The following is a 20,323-nucleotide window of genomic DNA, read 5'->3' on the forward strand; positions in this document are numbered from 1 at the left end:
GATTCCATGAAATCCTCAGTCATTCACAAACAAGGATGGGGCGAGGGTCACCACTTTGACAACAAATGCGTGAGCAATTTGTTGAGCAGTTTAAGAAAAACCTTTCTCAAGCAGCTATTGCAAGGAATTTAGGGATTTCACCATCTACGGTCCGTAATATCATCAAAGGGTTCAGAGAATCTGGAGAAATCACTGCACGTAAGCAGCTAAGCCCGTGACCTTGGATCCCTCAGGCTGTACTGCATCAACAAGCGACATCAGTGTGTAAAGGATATCACCACATGGGCTCAGGAAAACTTCAGAAACCCACTGTCAGTAACTACAGTTGGTCGCTACATCTGTAAGTGCAAGTTAAAACTCTCCTATGCAAGGCGAAAACCGTTTATCAACAACACCCAGAAACGCCGTCGGCTTCGCTGGGCCTGAGCTCATCTAAGATGGATTGATACAAAGTGGAAAAGGGTTCTGTGGTCTGACGAGTCCACATTTCAAATTGTTTTTGGAAATTGTGGACGTCGTGTCCTCCGGACCAAAGAGGAAAAGAACCATCCGGATTGTTATAGGCGTAAAGTTGAAAAGCCAGCATCTGTGATGGTATGGGGGTGTATTAGTGCCCAAGACATGGGTAACTTACACATCTGTGAAGGCGCCATTAATGCTGAAAGGTACATACAGGTTTTGGAGCAACATATGTTGCCATCCAAGCAACGTTATCTTGCTTATTTCAGCAAGACAATGCCAAGCCACGTGTTACAAACAGCGTGGCTTCGTAGTAAAAAAGTGCGGGCACTAGACTGGCCTGCCTGTAGTCCAGACCTGTCTCCGGTTGAAAATGTGTCGCGCAATATGAAGCCTAAAATACGACAACAGAGACCCCCGGACTGTTGAACAACTTAAGCTGTACATCAAGCAAGAATGGGAAAGAATTCCACCTGAGAAGCTTAAAAAATGTGTCTCCTCAGTTCCCAAACGTTTACTGAGTGTTGTTAAAAGGAAAGGCCATGTAACACAGTGGTGAACATGCCCTTTCCCAACTACTTTGGCACGTGTTGCAGCCATGAAATTCTAAAGTTAATTATTTGAAAAAATAAAATAAAAGTTTATGAGTTTGAACATCAAATATCTTGTCTTTGTAGTGCATTCAATTGAATATGGGTTGAAAAGGATTTGCAAATCATTGTATTCCATTTATATTTACATCTAACACAATTTCCCAACTCATATGGAAACGGGGTTTGTAGTTTGTGCAGCCCTTTGAGGCATTTGTGATGAAGGGCTATATGAATAAACTTTGAAACTGGTTTTCCCCTAACCTGCACAGCTACGTTTGAAAGCCTTATTTTATGAATATTTTTTGCGATGAGTGCCCTTTCTTCTGGCTTGAGCAAAAGCCCCTGGAAATTCACATGGTTGAGGGTAGAAATATATTGTTTGGTAAAAAGCGTTGTCGTGTTTTATAATTCTTATCATCAACACGGTTGTCAGGATCAACAAACTAAAGGGGGGGGGGAAAAATCACAAAATCATTCAATGCTCAGGGAAAATGTAAAATAAGTAAGTATGTGTATCAGCGATACATGTTCCTGTTACTGTATTTACTTGGTATATAAATACCAAAATTGGTAGTATCTCCTACTTCTAATGTACAGTTTGCATTTTCATTATCCATTCCATAAATGGTGCTCTGTATTAACTGTTATTCTTAAAACATATAATTTTCACCGGGAGACAATTTTCTGTTTATAAAGTATATTTATTTTTGCATCAGACATTCAGAAATGATCAAACAATACACTGTAGAAGAGGTGGACACCATCAAATATACTTAGCTTTTTCTAAAATAAGTACAAAACTCTTGCAATAAATTAATTTAAAATTTACACCAATATCACAAAAAAATAACCAGCTTTTTTAAATAGTGATGTCAGTCCTTTGTGACAAAATGGATGAATGCTTCAACCTGTCAATCCAAATGACAGTACTGCAAAGATTTTTGTTTTTTTGGTATTTGCAAATTAACTAGATAAAATACAAATACGTATCCCAAACAGTTGTATCAGAAGTCTGCGTCCAGAGTGAATTCGCAGTCCTTCATGCTGGACATGACTCCAAATCTCTGGTACTCGCCAACCCGTTTCTCAAAGAAATTGGTCTTTCCCTCCAAGGAAATGGATTCCATGAAGTCGAACGGGTTCTCCACCCTGTAAACCTTGAATCATAGTGATTGACAAGAAGATTTTTAACGATATTACAGGAAATTATGGAATACAACCCCGGAAGAAGTTGAAATCACCGGGCTTGGAGGGTGTTTATTCAGTTGTTTTATTTTGTTGAACAATATTAGGTAACGGACATAACACAAAACTACAGCCTTTTCAAATAGCCATTTTCTGGTTTTAATAAAAAGTAAAATAAATCAAGAATATCAATGGTGGTAGTCAGTAATAGTTTCATTATTAGATCAAACAGAGTAAAGAAATAATGTAATCACTCAATTCTGAGAAAATAATTATTAAATCCCCCTGTAAAGTTTTATTTCCAAAGCTTACATCTGCATCAGATAAAATATGTTCATTAGTCTGCAGTTAAAAAGGACTGTTCACACCTTGGCTTAGAGAGCTGTTGCACTAGGTGGTTTGACATGAATCATTTGTCCAACACGATAGATATCAATTAAAACAAAGGAGAGGATCATCAAACTTCCTCAAGAAGGTAGTAGACATCAACGCTTCAAGATAAAAACAACTTAAAACAATATGTCTTGACAACAGAAGATGCCCAGCAAAACAAATAAGGAACCAACTGGAGTCACAGAAAACTGTAAGAAAGCGCCTTATGGAAATGGGATTTATATACAAAAGACCTAAACAAAAGCAGTCATTAACAGCTAAACATAAATGTGGAGCGGGGCTTGGTCGGCGCGCCTCCTGCGGAAGGGAGTGTGTATGGCCCGGCTTCGAAGCCCAGCTGACAGGTGAGTAGATTGCCCAGCTGGGGCTGGTTATATACCTGTCTCCTTTATCAGCAGCGTCCGAGGCCATGAGGGGTAGAGAGGAGCAGACACACACGAGCGAGCAGGAGGCCGAGAGCGAGACAGACCAAGAACATTGCACAACATAAAAAGGAAAATAAAAGACTTGTTGAACCCTGGACTTGGGCTCACGAGGATTCTATCGGTCCCAGGGGAACCCCCATATAAAGACTTCCACAATAAAAAACAAGGTTCCAATGGGCTAAAGAAAAGCAACTGTGTACTCTGGTTGAAAGTCATATTCAGTGATGAATCGCAAATCAGTATTTGACAAGGTGATGATGCTGGAACCTTTGTCTGATGGCGTTCCAATGAGAGCTATAAAGACGACTGCTTAAAGAAAACATGCACATTTCCACAATCATTGATATGAGGCTGCATGTCAGGTAATGGCTCTGGGGACACGGCTGTCCTTACAGCTTCAATAAATGCACATGTTTAAATTGACATTTTGCACACTTTTCTTATTCCATCAATCAGAAGGATGTTTGGGGATGATGACATAATTGGTTAAGATGATTATGCATGGTGCCATTGAGCAAAAACTGTAAAAACTTTCCCTGAAGAAAGATGTATAATATCAATGTCATGGCCTGCAAATAGTGCAGATCTCAATCCAAATGAAAATGTGTGGTGGGAATTGAAGAAAATGGTCCATGACAAGACGCCAACTTGCAAAACTGATCGGACAACGGCAATCAAGAAAGTTGGAGCAAAATTGATGAAGAGTACTGTTTGTCATTTGTTAAGTCCATGCCTTAGAGACTGCAAGCTCTTATAAAAAACAGAGGTGGTGCAACAAAGTACAAATGGTATATTGTAGTGTTTTTGTTTTTCAAGATTAAATAACTTTTTCCTCAGAATTGAGTGACTCCATTTGTTTTACTCTGCTTAGTTATTAATTTTGACAGCAGCCTTTAATTTAGTTTTGGTTATACCTACTCAGTGGCCTAGTGGTTAGAGTGTCCGCCCTGAGATCGGTAGGTTGTGAGTTCAAACCCCGGCCGGGTCATACCAAAGACTATAAAAATGGGACCCATTTCCTCCCTGCTTGGCACTCAGCATCAAGGGTTGGAATTGGGGGTTAAATCACCAAAAATGATTCCCGGGCGCGGCTACGCTGCTGCCCACTGCTCCCCTCACCTCCCAGGGGGTGATCAAGGGGATGGGTCAAATGCAGAGGACAAATTTCACCACACCTAGTGTGTGTGTGACAATCATTGGTACTTTAACTTAGTTATAGTCTTTTGACGAAAATGTATTTTAGTTTTAGTTAGATTTTAGTCATCCAAATTGATTCAGTTGTAGACTAGTTTTAGTCAACAAAATTACACATTTTACTTAGCTAAAATTACAGTAAATATAGTCAACTAAAATATGAAGTATAAAAGATAAGGCATTTTTAAAGATTATTAGAAAGCACCTTTATTGAGACGCCATGCAAAGCATTTGTTTAACACAAAAGTTGCATGACCTTATTGTCAAGAATGATATAATTAGTCATATATAATTAGTATTTTTTTGCTACACAAGTCAATGCCAATAAATATCTTTAAGACACTTAAAAAAAAAAAAATGATATGCTCAACTCATCAAAGCAGGTGTGTATGTGTGTTGTGAAACTGAGTTACGATGCATGCTTTTATCATAATTTGTTTATGAACGCAGCCAAACGGGAAGCAACAAATACACATCCATCCATCATCCATCTATTTTCCACCTCTTGTCCCTTTTGGGTTCACAGGGGGCGGGGGGCTGAAGCCTTTCATTTGTTCGTAAATGTCCACTTCAAATAAATAAATAAATAAATAAATAGGAAACATGGTTCCCACATCCTCGAGACTTTTTGGCGCGTGTGACGTAAGCGCGCTGGACCACATTAAAAGTTATTTTTGATTTACCACTAAATAAACCAGTGGTTCTCAAACTTTTTTCACCAAGTACCACCTCAGAAAAAACTTGGGTCTGTACCACAATGATGACCAACATTAAAATACAGAATTATAGTGGGCCTAAGTATTCATTAAAAACAAGGCAGGTGTTTCATTTAACAAATGTATTTGTTACACACAATTTGAACAGTAACACTGTGTTTGAATAAAGACAAATAAAACACTGTGCTTTAATCAACTAATCCGGATTTGGCGTACCACTGGATGGAGTCTGCATACTACTAGTGGTACACGCACTACAGTTTGAGTATCACTGAAACAAACGATTCCTTGAGGCAGAGAAAATTACTTTATAATTGTTTGTAAAGAAGTAATACAGTACAATCAGTTTTAACTTACAGTTGTGTAGATGTCACCTGCTGATGGCATCCTAGCATCAAAAATGAAATGTGTCCTCGTCACTTTCTCCCAGGTGTACACATACGTACTTTGATGTTGAACATGTTAAATCCATACATTTTTGGTTTGGTGGTGAGAAATCAAACTTCCTGATTTCCCAAAGAAAAGTATCTGATTGGCTCTCCTTCGTAACTAACTATGGGCCCTCTTTAATATGTACGCTGTTAAAGCGCTGTGATGATCCATACATTTCTGTTTTGGTGGTGAGAAATCAAACTTCCTGATTTCCCAAAGAAAAGTATCTGATTGGCTCTCCTTCGTAACTAACTATGGGCCCTCTTTAATATGTACGCTGTTAAAGCGCTGTGATGGGCTATATTCCCAACGTGTCCTACCCATCTACAAGACAAAACTCGTTCTTATCTTCGTCAGAGGAAAATAGGTTGACGATAACTAAGACAAAAATTATTAGTCAACGTAATTAACACTGCTCTGCTTAATCTAAAAATGAAACTGTTACTGATTACTTTTAGACAAACCAAACAGTCCAGCTGCAATCGATAAGGATACAATGACTTGGATGAATGAAAACATCCACAGACATGTTACTGATTACTACACTTTATTTTCTGGATTACTTTTAGTGTTTCTTAAAGCCAGAAAGTTGCCATTTGAAATTACTGTAGTTTTGTGTCATGTCTGTTATTTGCTTTTTTCTACTAAATTAAACAACTGAATGAACATCCTCCAATACTGTTGATTGCATCATTTTGCCAGGGGTTGTAGACGTACCTTGGCTAATCCCAGGTCAACCAGGAGGCGGTCGGCCACAAATTCGATGTACTGCTTCATCAGAGAGCTGTTGATTCCAATGAGATCCACTGGCAAGGCCTCCGTCAAGAACTCCTGTCTCAGCATGACAAAAAGATTAGGTACTGGTAACTTAAGGTTAAGCTCTTCCGAAAGACAGCACTTGCTGACCTGTTCAATGCTAACAGCCTTGGTGATGATGTCCTTCACCCGGTCCTCTGAGGGCTTTTTCTGGAGGTAGCTATGCAGCAGGCAGGCAAAGTCGCAGTGGAGTCCCTACAGGAGACATATTAGCACATTCCACACATCTACCACCATTTGTTAGTTTCACTTTCCAAAGCTTCTTCCTACTTCATCTCGACTGATCAGCTCGTTCGAGTAGGTGAGGCCGGGCATAAGGCCTCTCTTCTTCAACCAGTAGATAGCAGCGAAGGAGCCGGAGAAGAAGATGCCCTCCACTGCCGCAAAGGCCACGATTCTCTCCCCTGACAGCACAACAAAAATAATATTAATAAATACGGTTAGATGCCTGGTTTTTAATGAATTGCATGTGATTCTTCTTCACCAAATGTGGACTGGCTGTCATTTATCCACTGGAGAGCCCAGTCTGCCTTGCGCTTCACACACGGCATGGTTTGGATGGCATTAAATAAATACTCCCTGGACAGAAACACAAAGTCAATACATCAAGTTTATTCTCAGCATTTTCAAACACAAAAATGAATTTAGCAATTTGGTTGATGAGCTACTAATTTATTATGTATCATAATAAGAGTTTGGTTTTATTATTTTGGAAAGTATTTTAAGCTGTAGGGCTGCAACGATTAGAAAAAAGCTCCGATGTATATTCTGTTGCTTGAATAATCGTTTAATGAGTGTAACTAATAACATTTATAAATCCGGACAGCATGGAGTGCCTGGAACTTTAAATACGCGTACATAGTTTCCGCACGGTCCTACAATAGAGCGCACACGAGAGCAATGCTGTGTGGGTGTCAAGATCTCTGGGGCAGCAATTTTTTTTAATTAATGCTTGTCATGTAATGCAATGTTAAATGTGCAATTTTAGTGTTGATGATGATGTACATGTATAAGAAAACATTTATGAAAGTTATGGCAAGCAGAAAAATCGTTTTTCATTTAAAATATTTTCACTAAAATACGAATTGGGGCTACAAAGTGTGTTTTATCCGATTACTCAATTAATACAAAAAACTATCGAAAGATTACTCGTTTAGTAAAAATAATTAATAGTGCAGCACTAAAATTACGTAATCATAATATTAGAACTAAACCACTTTTTAGACAGTAAACAGACTTTTAAATGGTGTAAATTAGCTTTTGCTTTTTTATTTATACTGTAATGTAGTATTCATTTTAATAGCATTTTCATTACAATTTTACTGGGATTTTTTAAATACTCTATTATTAATTATAAATTTGACCACAAGCTGTTCAAACATATTGATCCATTTTTGGGATGGATACAGATGTCAGAAAAACAATATGTGTTTGATTTGATCTTTCATCAATTACAATGTAGGAATAGAATCTTTGATAGTTTATACCAGCGTTTCTCAAAGTGTGGGGTGCGCCCCACTGGTGGGGAATAGAGACATGACAGGTGGGGCGCGAGGAACGGGAAAAAATGTCACTTTAAATTTATTTTTTTTAAATTATATTCTTAGATTTTTTCTTTTTACTATGCTTTCATTTTCTATACACACTGTAAATCACTTTGTGATTCTGTCTGTGAAATCCGCTATATAAATAAATGTAAATTACTTATTTTTCCTGTAGGCTTTAAATTTCTAGGTAGGAGCGAAAGTTTGACAGACAATAGCAACAGTAACTAATGGGGGCGGGGCGAAGCGGAAGCTTTGTGAATGGCGAGTCACTGTGCGAGGATTTGCTGTTTTGCAAATACATAAAAAATAGAGCCACTGCTGATGAGCTGTTCAAGATAATGGACAGTTTCCTCAAAGAACACGACCTTAAATGGGAAAACTGTGTGGGCTTTTGCTCTGATGGCGCACAGACCATGGCAGGGTCAAGAAACGGGCTGCAGGCTCTAATAAAGAGGTTGCGCCAAATGCGCATTGGACACACTGTGTCATTCACCGGGAAGCACTCGCGTCAAGGCAGCTCAGCCCCGAACTCAATGAGGTTTTGACAGTGGCAGTGTCAAGCCTGCAACCCCGATTTGAAAAGCTGTGCAGTGCAAAACAGGCTCATTGCAGCTGTCACGCCAAATTTCTTCCCCCTACAAAAATCCCCCCCATTTACTTCCGTGGTCATGTTTCCTCTTACGTCATTGACAGCGATCGATAGCACGTCGGCTTTGACTGCCCGTCGCTGGAAGGATACTTCGTCTTTGACAGCTGCTGGAATCTGAAGAAATCGATTATTGTTTTTTTTTGTACAGGCGCGAAACAGGACAGTCGCGTGCCGGTTAAGGACCCCCGGCAACTTTGTGATTTTATTGGACGCAGCCCCGGAAGTAAATGGGGGCGGGGGGGGAGGTTTTTGTAGGGGGAAGAAATTTGGCGTGACAGCTCCTCCTTTTTTTTGCAAAGATTGCAAAGGGGCACTTTTATTTGATTTATTTTTGAACTTGATGCAAGTTATTTGATTTATTATTGAACTTGATGCAAGTTATAACACTTTTATTTGATTTATTATTGAACTTGATGCAAGTTATAACAATTTTTTTGATTTATTATTGAACTTGATGCAAGTTATAACACTTTTTTTGATTTATTATTGAACTTGATGCAAGTTATAACACTTTTGTTTTATTTATTATTGAACTTGATGCAAGTTATTTTATTTATTATTGAACATGATACAAGTTATACCACAGCTGCACAGTTATTTCATTTATTATTGAACTTGATGTTATTTTATGTTATTGAGTTTGAATGTATACAACTTGATGTTACCTGATCCATCCATCCATCCATTTTCTACCGCTTATTCCCTTCGGGGTGATGTTTCTTGATGTTCAATAACTTTTAAAATGTTAAGCTTAGCATTAGCGTTCTGTTGGGGCGATTGGGACAGATGGGGCTTGAAAACTCCCCCTTGTCCAAAGTGGGGAATGACAAAAAAAGTTTGAGAACCATTGGTTTATACGTAGCACCAATTGATTTTTTTGAGCACAATTTTAAAAAATACAGATATGGCTTATTTTATGATCATATATTTTTGAGCACTATTTGCTTGGATGCATGTGTGTAATGTGGATGTGAAGTATGACTGTATTATACCATAATTTATTTTGTTAATATTTAGTTATTTTATACACTTTTTATGGGTTTCACCTTGTGCTGCAAATTAAATTGTATTATATTTATTTACAATGCCAATAAAATTATCAATCTAGTGTAGTTTAATTCATGGACAATTTTGATATGATGTCATTTTGATATGCCATCCATCCATCCATTTTCTACCGTTTGTCCCTTTTGGGGTTGCTGGAGCCCATCTCAGCTACAATCGGGCGGAAGGCGGGGTACACCCTGGACAAGTCGCCACCTCATCACAGGGCCAACACAGATAGACAGACAACATTCACACTCACATTCACACACTAGGGCCAATTTAGTGTTGCCAATCAACTTATCCCCAGGTGCATGTCTTTGGAGGTGGGAGGAAGCCGGAGTACCCGGAGGGAACCCTCATAATTTTGATATGATGTAGTGTTAAATATTAAATAGCCCCAATAGTCCCTTTTGTTGAGAAGAATTATAGTACATTCTTGAGTAGCAGGTTATAGTTTGCTTTGTACATAATTTTAGCAGTTTGCAAATTCACCAATTTGTTGAATTTCAATATTTTTGATTCAATAAATATAGGCTTTTTCGTGAAAACTTCATCCATCCATTTTCTACTGCTTGTCCCTTTCGAGGTCGCCACCTCACCTCATCACAGGAAAATACATTTAATTACTTTTATTTATTATAATTTTAGTATTGAAAAACTCTGCTTACTGTATTTTCTTGTCAATTAATATACCGTAACTATTTTTCACGCATAAAAGAAACAAACTGAAATTGCTGTTTTGAGTCTAAAATGAGAGGATGCAACAGGTGCTAAAACCACATAACTGTTGTTTAAGCGGTCTGGGTGTATCCTGTTATGAACAGGTGCACATTGTAAAAGTAAATTGTTCATTCTAGCAACGTTCCCTAAAGCTTTTACTTTGTTGCTCTGAAGACGTAGAACGGTGTATGTTAACGTTCATAAAAAGACAAAACCAGGTTTACCTTTCCTGCAGGTCTTGGATGTAAGTGTTGAGGAGCATACTGTACATCTCTGAGTGAACTGTTTCTATCAGGATCTGGAAGCTGTAGAAGGAGCGCGCTTCAGGGACTTGCACCTCCTGGCAGAACCTTTGCACCTGCAAATAACATAAAATAGTCATCTCTTGATGACAAGTTTAATGTCACAACATGCATTGAAGTCTCACCAGGTTCTCATTGACGATGCCGTCGCTGGCCGCGAAGAAGGCCAAAATGTGAGAGATGAAATGCTTTTCCTCTGATTTTAGTCGGTCCCAGTGAGGCAGGTCTTTGGAAAGGTCCACCTGGAAGACATCAGCAGCATTAAAAGTACAAACATATAATACTTTAGATTAGTGGTGCTCAAACTGTGTAGTGGTACTCGGGCCTCATCTAGTGCTACGCCAAAGAAGTCCGTAAATGGAGTATCATTGTTGATGATATTTGTGCGTTGTGTGTAATGTTACAGTGGCCAAAAATATTAAATATAATTGTTAAATAAAACCTCTGTCTTGTTTTTAATGAATAGCTAGGCCTACTATGCTAATGTATTTTATTGTTGGTCATTATGGGGGGTACTTGCAGTAGAGATGTGATGTTCGCGAATGAATCACGTATTTTAAACGGCTCTTTTGAGTGAATGATGAGTTTGCAGTTGCAAGGCATTCGTTTGTTAGCCGTCCAGTTACCCAACTGGTAACTGGACTATAAAATGAGTCAGAGTCAAAAGGAAGCATAGCATCATTTGGATTCACATTTTTAAATTATTTTAATTTTTAATTAGTCCATGGTTCTCGCCGGTCGATCTACGTTCCCATCCTCACCTATGGTCATGAGCTTTGGGTTATGACCGAGAGGACAAGATCACGGGTACAAGCGGCCGAAATGAGTTTCCTCAGTCGGGTGGCGGGGCTCTCCCTTAGAGATAGGGTGAAAAGCTCTGCCATCCGGGGGGATCTCAAAGTAAAGCCGCTGCTTCTCCACATCGAGAGGACCCAGATGAGGTGGTTCGGGCATCTGGTCAGGATGCCACCCGAACGCCTCCCTCGGGAGGTGTTTAGGGCACGTCCGACCGGCAGGAGGCCACTGGGAAGACCCAGGACACGTTGGGAAGACTATGTCTCCCGGCTGGCCTGGGAACGCCTCGGGATCCCCCGGGAGGAGCTGGGGAGAGGAAAGTCTGGGCTTCTATGCTTAGGCTGCTGCCCACGTGACCTGACCTCGGATAAGCGGAAGAAAATGGATGGATGGATGGATGTTTTTAGTTTTTATTTGTATTTATTTTTTTAAATTGAATTTTTCGTTTCTGGTTCACTGTTCTGAAGTAGTTCAAGTTCAAACTTTTTATTATTTTGTTCTTATCTCCAGCACCCCCCGCGATCCTGAAATGGACAAAATGGATGGATGCATGGATATTTATGTGTTTTTTAGGGTTCTTAATCTTTGGGCACCTACCCGTTCGATCCGATTCTGATTTCTGGGATAACAATTCCATTCAAAATCAGTTCCAGACTCAACACGATCTAAACCGATATTCGATTTAATTTGATATTATAATTATAATGAAAACTTTTTCAAACAGGTTACGGGTTAGAAAAGCTCCTTCTAGTGCATTGAGATGGCCTAAAAGTGTATTCTTGTAATTTAAATAGATTTTTTAACATTATGAATTGTTTTAGAATCAAGATGAATAAGAATTGCAATTGTATTGTGAATTTTTTGTGCAACCCTAGTATTTTTTCTGTATTTTAAAAATGTTCTTGTGCTGTAAAGTTTTTTTTGGTGAGTAAAAAAAATAACGAGTGATGTCACCAGTGTTGGGACTAACGCGTTACAAAGTAACGCGTTACTGTAACGCGTTACTGTAACGCCGTTAGTTTCGGCGGTAACTAGTAATCTAACGCGTTATTTTTTATATTCAGTAACTCAGTTACCGTTACTACATGATGCGTTACTGCGTTATTTTACGTTATTTTTTTATGTAGTATCGGCTAAAAACAGAAGATCTGAGTGTGTTTTATTGCAGCGCTGCGGTGGAAAAGAAGAGGCGTGCTTTCTGTGGGTGGGGGCGGGGGGCTCCCATACCGTAGTTGAGGGGCGCAGGGAAGACGTTCCTCCAGGGCCTATGTACTTCGATCGGGGCTAACAACCTTCACTTTACCCGGAAGTGGGTCTTTACAGCTGAGGGTCGGCGGTTTGTTGCAACTTTGTGACTTTATTGGACGCAGCCATCTACCAAGCTATAGCACCTGCACGCACTCACTGTCGCCGTTCCCTCACCTCTCTCGCCCACTCACTCACTGACGTCACTCATCACACCTGCTGTCATATCTTAAAGGGCCACGCACACACGCACACACACACACACACACACACGCTACTCTCATAACAACTAACAAGACATCATGGCGAAGCCAGAAGTCGAGTTTTTTTAACATGGAGACATTCTCAATACTTTTCTTTTGTCGAGCACAAAGAAAATAACATTTTAGTTAAATGTAAGTTGTGTCTTGGATCAAATATCCTATCTACTTAAAGTTAAAGTGCCATTATGTTGCAACTATTTAAAATAGTTTTGTCAATTTGTTCTGGCCTGAAATAAATTGGCCCTTTGAAACATATCCTTGTCTTTGTGTGTTGTATGTAGACCACATTGCTTAGCAGAGTTCAGTGATGCAAATGCATGTCAAGTTGATCAACACATTGTATTATTCTCCAGTGCAATAACAGTACTGAAATGAAGGCTAAAAGGGCATTAATGGGAGCCTTAAAGAAAAGAAGAAAAAAAAGAAGTAACTAAATAGTTACTTTTCACAGTAACGCATTACTTTTTGGTGTAAGTAACTGAGTTAGTAACTGAGTTACTTTTGAAATAAAGTAACTAGTAACTGTAACTAGTTACTGGTTTTCAGTAACTAACCCAATACTGGGTGTCACTGTCAAAGCATGTGGATGTGCACCGCCTTATAGAATATTACAAATTACAAATATTTGTATAGATGTACATTATTCTGAACCACATTTTATACTTTAACTGCTACCAGTGATTGATTTTTGTATTAAAAAACTAACTATAATAACAAGCCAGGCTTTTGAACAGCTTTTTGAAAGGAACAAGATCCAGCTCCTTTCAAAGAGCCATCTCTAACTTAAGAAAGCCAAGGGTTTTCTGAGGTGGTACTTGGTGAAAAAAGTTTGAAAACTACTGCTTTGGATGATGATGTGACAAAGTGAAGTGAAGTGAATTATATTTATATAGCGCTTTTCTCTAGTGACTCAAAGCGCTTTACATAGTGAAAACCCAATATCTAAGTTACATTTAAACCAGTGTGGGTGGCACTGAGAGCAGGTGGGTAAAGTGTCTTGCCCAAGGACACAACGGCAGTGACTAGGATGGCGGAAGCGGGAATCGAACCTGCAACCCTCAGGTTGATGGCACGGCCACTCTACCAACCGAGCTATACCGCTATACCGACAAAATAGCATTATTTACCTCCTCGACTGTCCAGAAAGAAGCTTGAGCCTTCTTATACATCCTCCAGATGTCAGGGTACTGGATGGGGAAGATGACAAAGCGTCTGGGGTTCTCTCGCAGCAAAGGTTCTTCTTCTGTCTCTGAAATATTCTGGCAGGCTCCATTTTCCTTCAGGCCATTCTTGGGTTACAGTTATGGTATTAGTTCATTTCCAACATGCACAAAGTTACAATATGGTACATTAAGTAATTCCAGTTTGTCATAACAGCACAGCTTATTTATTCCTACCCCTACCCTGTAAATGAGTAAATGAATAAAACTTGAAGTTGTCATCAATGAATAGCTATGATTCACATAATGAGATCCAATAGATTATCTAATTTCCCGATTAGGTTCAAGATGTTTATCAGGATTCTTCTTCCTTCACTTTATAAACAATTTGCACTTAAAGGCCTACTGAAATGATTTTTTTTTTATTTAAACTGGGATAGTAGATCCATTCTATGTGTCATACTTGATCATTTCGCGATATTGACATATTTTTGCTGAAAGGATTTAGTAGAGAACATCGACGATAAAGTTGCAACTTTTGGTCGCTGATTAAAAAAGCCTTGCCTGTACCGGAAGTAGCGTGACGTCAACCTACTCAGTGGCCTAGTGGTTAGAGTGTCCGCCCTGAGATCGGTAGGTTGTGAGTTCAAACCCCGGCCGAGTCATACCAAAGACTATAAAAAAATGGGACCCATTAACTCCCTGCTTGGCACTCAGCATCAAGGGTTGGAATTGGGGGTTAAATCACCGCTGCTGCCCACTGCTCCCCTCACCTCCCAGGGGGTGAACAAGGGGATGGGTCAAATGCAGAGGACAAATTTCACCACACCTAGTGTGTGTGTGACAATCATTGGTACTTTAACTTTAACTTTAACAGTTGAAAGGCTCCTCACATTTCCCCATTGTTTTCAATGCAGCTAGAGCAATTCGGACCGAGAAAGCGACGATTACCCCATTAATTTGAGCGAGGATGAAAGATTCGTGGATGAGGAACGTTAGAGTGAAGGACTAGAATGCAGTGCAAGACATATCTTTGTTCGCTCTGACCGTAACTTAGGTACAAGCTGGCTCATTGGATTCCACACTCACTCCTTTTTCTATTGTGGATCACGGATTTGTATTTTAAACCACTTCGGATACTATATCCTCTTGAAAATGAGAGTTGAGAACGCAAAATGGACATTCACATGGACTTTTATCTCCACGACAATACATCGGCGAAACACTTTAGCTATGGAGCTAACGTGATAGCATCATGCTTAACTGCATATAGAAACAAAAGAAATAAACCCCTGACTGGAAGGATAGATGGAAAATCAACAACACTATTAAACCATGGACCTGTAACTACACGGTTAATGCTTTCCAGCCTGGCGGAGGTTAACAATGCTGTTGCTAACGACGCCATTGAAGCTAACTTAGCAACCGGACCTCACAGAGCTATGCTAAAAACATTAGCTATCCACCTACGCCAGCCAGCCCTCATCTGCTCATCAACACCCGTGCTCACCTGCGTTCAAGCGATCGACGGTGCGACGAAGGACTTCACCCGATCACAGATGCGTTCGGCGGCCCGGAGACGGAGGAAGTTAAGGTGAGTTCGGCGGCTACCCCGTCTGCTATCCACCTCTCAGTCCTCCTGGTTGTGTTGCTGTAGTCCGCCGCTAATACACCGATCCCACCTACAACTTTCTTCTTTGCAGTCTCCATTGTTCATTAAACAAATTGCAAAAGATTCACCAACACAGATGTCCAGAATACTGTGGAATTTTGAGATGAAAACAGAGTTTTTTTGTATAGGATTCAATGTGTCCGCATACTTCCCGTTTCAACGATTGACGTCACGCGCATACGTCATCATACATAGACATTTTCAACTGGAAGTTTAGCGGGAAATTTAAAATTGCACTTTATAAGTTAACCCCGCCGTATTGGCATGTGTCGCAATGTTAAGATTTCATCATTGATATATAAACTATCAGACTGCGTGGTCGGTAGTAGTGGGTTTCAGTAGGCCTTTAAACTGGATCATAATAGTACTGTACATTGTTTGACTTATTTACATGTGTACCTAATGATGTGGCCGTCTGACAGTTGATTGGAGTTTTTTGATTGATTGAAACTGTTATTAGTAGATTGCACAGTACAGTACATATTCCGTACAATTGACCACTAAATGGTAACACCCGAATTAGTTTTTCAACTTGTTTAAGTCGGGGTCCACGTTAATCAATTCATGGTACAATTATATACTATCAGCATAAAATACAGTCATCACACAAGTTAATCATCAGAGTATATACATTGAATTATTTACATTATTTACAATCCGGGGGGTGGGATTTGGAGGGGGTTGGGGCGGGGGGGGGGGGTTTGGTTAATTGCTATCAGCACTTCATCCATCCATCCATCCTTTTTCTATCGCTTGTCCCTTTTGGGGTCGGGGGGGTTCAGTCATCAACAATTATGCATTATATTTAAGCACATTTTGTTACAAATAAACTTTGTTCATAAGTTAACTTGAATAACCACCATTTTGTACTAATACAAAGGTTTTCTCATACTTTCATTAAGTTAGAAGCTAACTGCGCCTGCTCAATATAATGACGGCGACCTACTCCACCAACACAAATGACATTGGAAATATACGCACAACATTGTGCCACTTCCATTACATATACAAATATTTGAATCAGGAATAAAATCACAGAGTTCCGTGTTCTACGTCATGATGAACTTAATAACAATAATGTGCGGACAATTATGTTGTTCGCTGCTGTAGCACGTAGCTAGCATTAGCATTCGATGCTAGTCAATGGCTACGATGACGTTAACATACATCTTACCGGCTCTCTGTGCTTGTCTGTCTTCCCCATGTCTTTGTTTGTCTGCGTCGGTGCCATTCCTGATAACTTTTATAAGAGTCCTGGTGGAGACCTGATGGTGTGCTGTTATATGTCAGCCATTTTTAAAGTGACTGGAAAGCAGAGGGGCCTCTAGCGGTCAGTCATGGCGATGCAAATCATTGCTGGACACAACATTAGGAACACCTGCACATCTAATGTAGGGCTGTCCAAACTTTTTTCACTGAGGGCCAGTCATCGGAAATTGAAAGCATGCAGGGGCCTATTTGATATTTTACATTTTCAAAACTAATACAATACAAATTGTTGTAACCATTAGGCAGTGGTGGGCAAGTTACTTGGAAAATGTAGTAAGCTAAGCTACAAGTTACTCCCGAATAAATGTAGCTGAGCTACAGGGGAAGCTATCCCCTGAGAATTGTTGCAAGCGACACTACAAGCTACACGGCAAAAGTAGCTTGCTACATCAAAACTACATTTAACGGTGTTTATATCTATGGGCCTACATGTATAATATCAATGTTAATGTAACTGAGAGTGTACCCAATAAGGGTCCATTACTATTAACTATCTGTCATTTAGCTGGGGACACCCTACAACTACCTCTAGGGGTCCCCACATGCCACTGTATTTATTTATTTAGTTTGCCTTTTCTTTTGCCCACCCCTATGTTATACAGTAAATAAAAAGCATTTATCGATATCTTGACAGAAAAACAAAACAATGACTTGTTTGGGAACGGTTGGTAATGGTTATGTACAGTAAAACTTTTTATGAACTCAACTCACCTTAATGTGTGTTCCTAAATTTGTGTTGGACGTCTTCAATGAAGAGAGCAGTTATGAATTTGGTTTACAGAGTAAAACACTAAAAAATAAGGTTTTGGGCATTGTTTTCACTAAATGCATACATTTGTCATGGTCAAGGACACACATTATTGTGGGTTTCCTGGATGTCTTCTTTATTACTAAAGGAAAAATCTAATCTGCAGGAAAGAATCCCTCTGCCATTTTCAAGTATGGGTTAGTGCATGTGCCTCACAATACGAAGGTCCTGAGTAGTCCTGGGTTCGGGATCTTTTTGTGTGGAGTTTGCATGTTCTCCCCGTGACTGCGTGGGTTCCCTCCGGGTACTCCGGCTTCCTCCCACCTCCAAAAACATGCACCTGGGGATAAGTTGATTGGCAACACTAAATTGGCCCTAGAGTGTGAATGTTGTCTGTCTATCTGTGTTGGCCCTGCGATGAGGTGGTGACTTGTCCAGGGTGTACCCGCCTTCCGCCCAAATGCAGCTGAGATAGGCTCCAGCACCCCCCGCGACTCCAAAAGGGACAAGCGGTAGAAAATGGATGGATGGATAGGTTATTTTTTTGAGTTGTCAGCTTGAATCGTCCCTCTGTCTCCGACTCCCTCGTCGTCATGTGACATGAGTGCGTGACTGTTATGATTTTGCTTACTAGTTTCGATGACCCACCTTATCTTGCCTCTGATTGGCCAGTCCGTAATGTGTCGCTCTAACCTTAGCCAACTGTGACTCATCATACAAACACCAACCAATCATCATGGATTTTCTCTGTATGTATGAATGTTCTCATTCATCTAGATCATTGTATTTTCTTTGTATTTTATTGGCCTGGATTTGAACGGTAGAACAGTGCATGTGCCTCACAATACGAAGGTCCTGGGCTTGGGCTCTTTCTGTGTGAAGCTTGCATGTTCTCCCCGTGACTGCATGGGTTCCCTCCGGGTACTCCGGCTTCCTCCCACTTCCAAAAACATGCACCTGGGGATAGGCTGATTGGCAACACTAAATTAGCCCTATTGTGTGAACGTGAGTGTGAATGTTGTCTGTCTATCTGTGATGAGGTGGCGATTTGTCCCAGGGTGTACTCCGCCTTCTGCCCAAATGCAGCTGAGATAGGATCCCCGCGACTCCAAAAGGGACAAGCGGTAGAAAATGGATGGATGGATGTTCTCTCTTTGTAGTTTGTAGCTTTGAAGGGAATATCATAGAAGTGGTGCATGAATATAAATACCTTGGTGTTTTAATTGACGACTCCCTCACATTTAAACATTGCACCTCTTGGTACCCTAGCACCTCCAAAACCCTCAAATCTAGACTCCAAACATCCCAGAACAAGCTAGTCAAGTTACTTTTAGACCTCCACCCCAGATCACACCTCTCTCCTACCCACTTCTCCAAAGTGGGCTGGCTCAGGGTGGAGGACAGAGTAAAACAACTTGCACTGAGCCTAGTCTATAAAATTCGCTACACCTCCCTGACACAGAAGTACTTGTCAAACTACTTCCATAACGTAAATGACCGCCATAACCACAACACCAGGGGGAGCTCCACAAACCACGTTAAACCCAGATTCCGATCTAACAAAGGTCTTAACTCATTCTCCTTCTATGCCACATCAATATGGAATGCACTCCCAACAGGTGTAAAAGAAAGTGCATCTCTACCCTCCTTCAAAACCGCACTAAAAGAACACTTGACTAATACCTTCCCCCCTCCACATCCCACCTCCCCGGATTGTAAATAATCAAATGTATATACTTGTTCTTATGCTTTCTGAACTCACTTTGTTCACTGCTCTCTGTACATATCCTACGAAGTCAGTCCTACACTGTTTCAATGTCCATTTCTCTGAAGATGCAATTGTTGATGACTGAAGTGCTGATTTCAAACCAACAGAGTGTCACGAGACATTCCATCTCACTTGTCAGTTCACAAAAAAAATGTGGGTACATAGTTTGAAGACTATTGGCACGTAGTCTGCACTGGACTCTTTCACCACTGCCAAACAAACCCGTTTGTCTTCTTTCACCATCTTGAAAACACTGTCATACCTGGCCTGAGAAATGGCCGCAGTTGTATTCTTTCCTGGGTTCTTATGTCCACTGGGTTTATGCAGAAAAACACAAACATCACAAACCCATCTACAAACAAAACGGTCCTAGCTTTCAAGGCTCTTATAGTTTTGAAAGTCCTTTAAAGTGTAAAATGGGCCCGGTTGGGAAATTACTTTTCACCAAGTCTGGGTATGAGACCTCGGGGAGGATGTCGGGGTCTCTGCTCCCCTCAGACTTGTCGATCTGGTAGGAATCCTTGCATCCAATTACGGCCGTTTTCTCCTTGTAACGACAAAGGGACTTATGATCCAATGACTTGCAGTATTTCACCATGGCATCACAGCTTGTGCAGTGTTATTTTTCTCCTAGTAGTTCCTAAGTTTTGCGCCTTTCAAAATGGATTCTGGCAATGCATTGTGGGAGACTTCCGGGAAAAATCCAAAGCCTTATATAAAAATATAATTAGTGTAACATAAAGCCCCAGTTAAGAACTTTCAGTTTTGGTCGATTATGGCAGCGCCAGTGGACGACATTTCCCTATGATCAGCTGACCCGCGACCCCAAAAGGGACAAGCGGTAGAAAATGGATGGATGGATGGACTAGCGTATAGCGCATACTGACATGATGTCTGTATAAAGAATGGCTCAGGGACACAGAGA

At 40.2% G+C, this 20,323-nt stretch overlaps 1 protein-coding gene across 1 annotated transcript; it reads right to left on the reverse strand.

Annotated features, from left to right (window-relative positions):
- Positions 1–1,741: 1,741 nt before the first annotated feature.
- rrm2b (ribonucleotide reductase M2 b) lies at positions 1,742–16,964 on the reverse strand. The gene is made up of 9 exons (XM_062056666.1): positions 16,788–16,964; positions 13,909–14,070; positions 10,604–10,720; positions 10,401–10,534; positions 6,698–6,792; positions 6,484–6,617; positions 6,304–6,408; positions 6,115–6,228; positions 1,742–2,209 (listed from the first exon to the last, which is right to left on the reverse strand). Exons 1-9 carry the CDS (start codon positions 16,842–16,844, stop codon positions 2,057–2,059), a joined length of 1,071 nt encoding a protein of 356 aa, XP_061912650.1. The 5' UTR covers positions 16,845–16,964; the 3' UTR covers positions 1,742–2,056.
- Between the last annotated feature and the right edge of the window lie 3,359 nt (positions 16,965–20,323).

The sequence above is a fragment of the Entelurus aequoreus genome, linkage group LG08 (assembly GCF_033978785.1).
Source record: "Entelurus aequoreus isolate RoL-2023_Sb linkage group LG08, RoL_Eaeq_v1.1, whole genome shotgun sequence".
Taxonomy (NCBI): Eukaryota; Metazoa; Chordata; class Actinopteri; order Syngnathiformes; family Syngnathidae; genus Entelurus; species Entelurus aequoreus.

Bases quoted from the DNA above. Each gene is read 5' to 3' on its own strand.
- rrm2b (XM_062056666.1), bottom strand. From the start codon at position 16,844: ATGGCACCGACGCAGACAAACAAAGACATGGGGAAGACAGACAAGCAC. The intron at 14,071-16,787 runs GTAAGATGTATG...CTGTAACCCAAG, and splicing joins CAGACAAGCACAGAGAGCCG to AATGGCCTGAAGGAAAATGG. The intron at 6,618-6,697 runs GTGAAGAAGAAT...TTGTGCTGTCAG, and splicing joins TGACAGCCAGTCCACATTTG to GGGAGAGAATCGTGGCCTTT.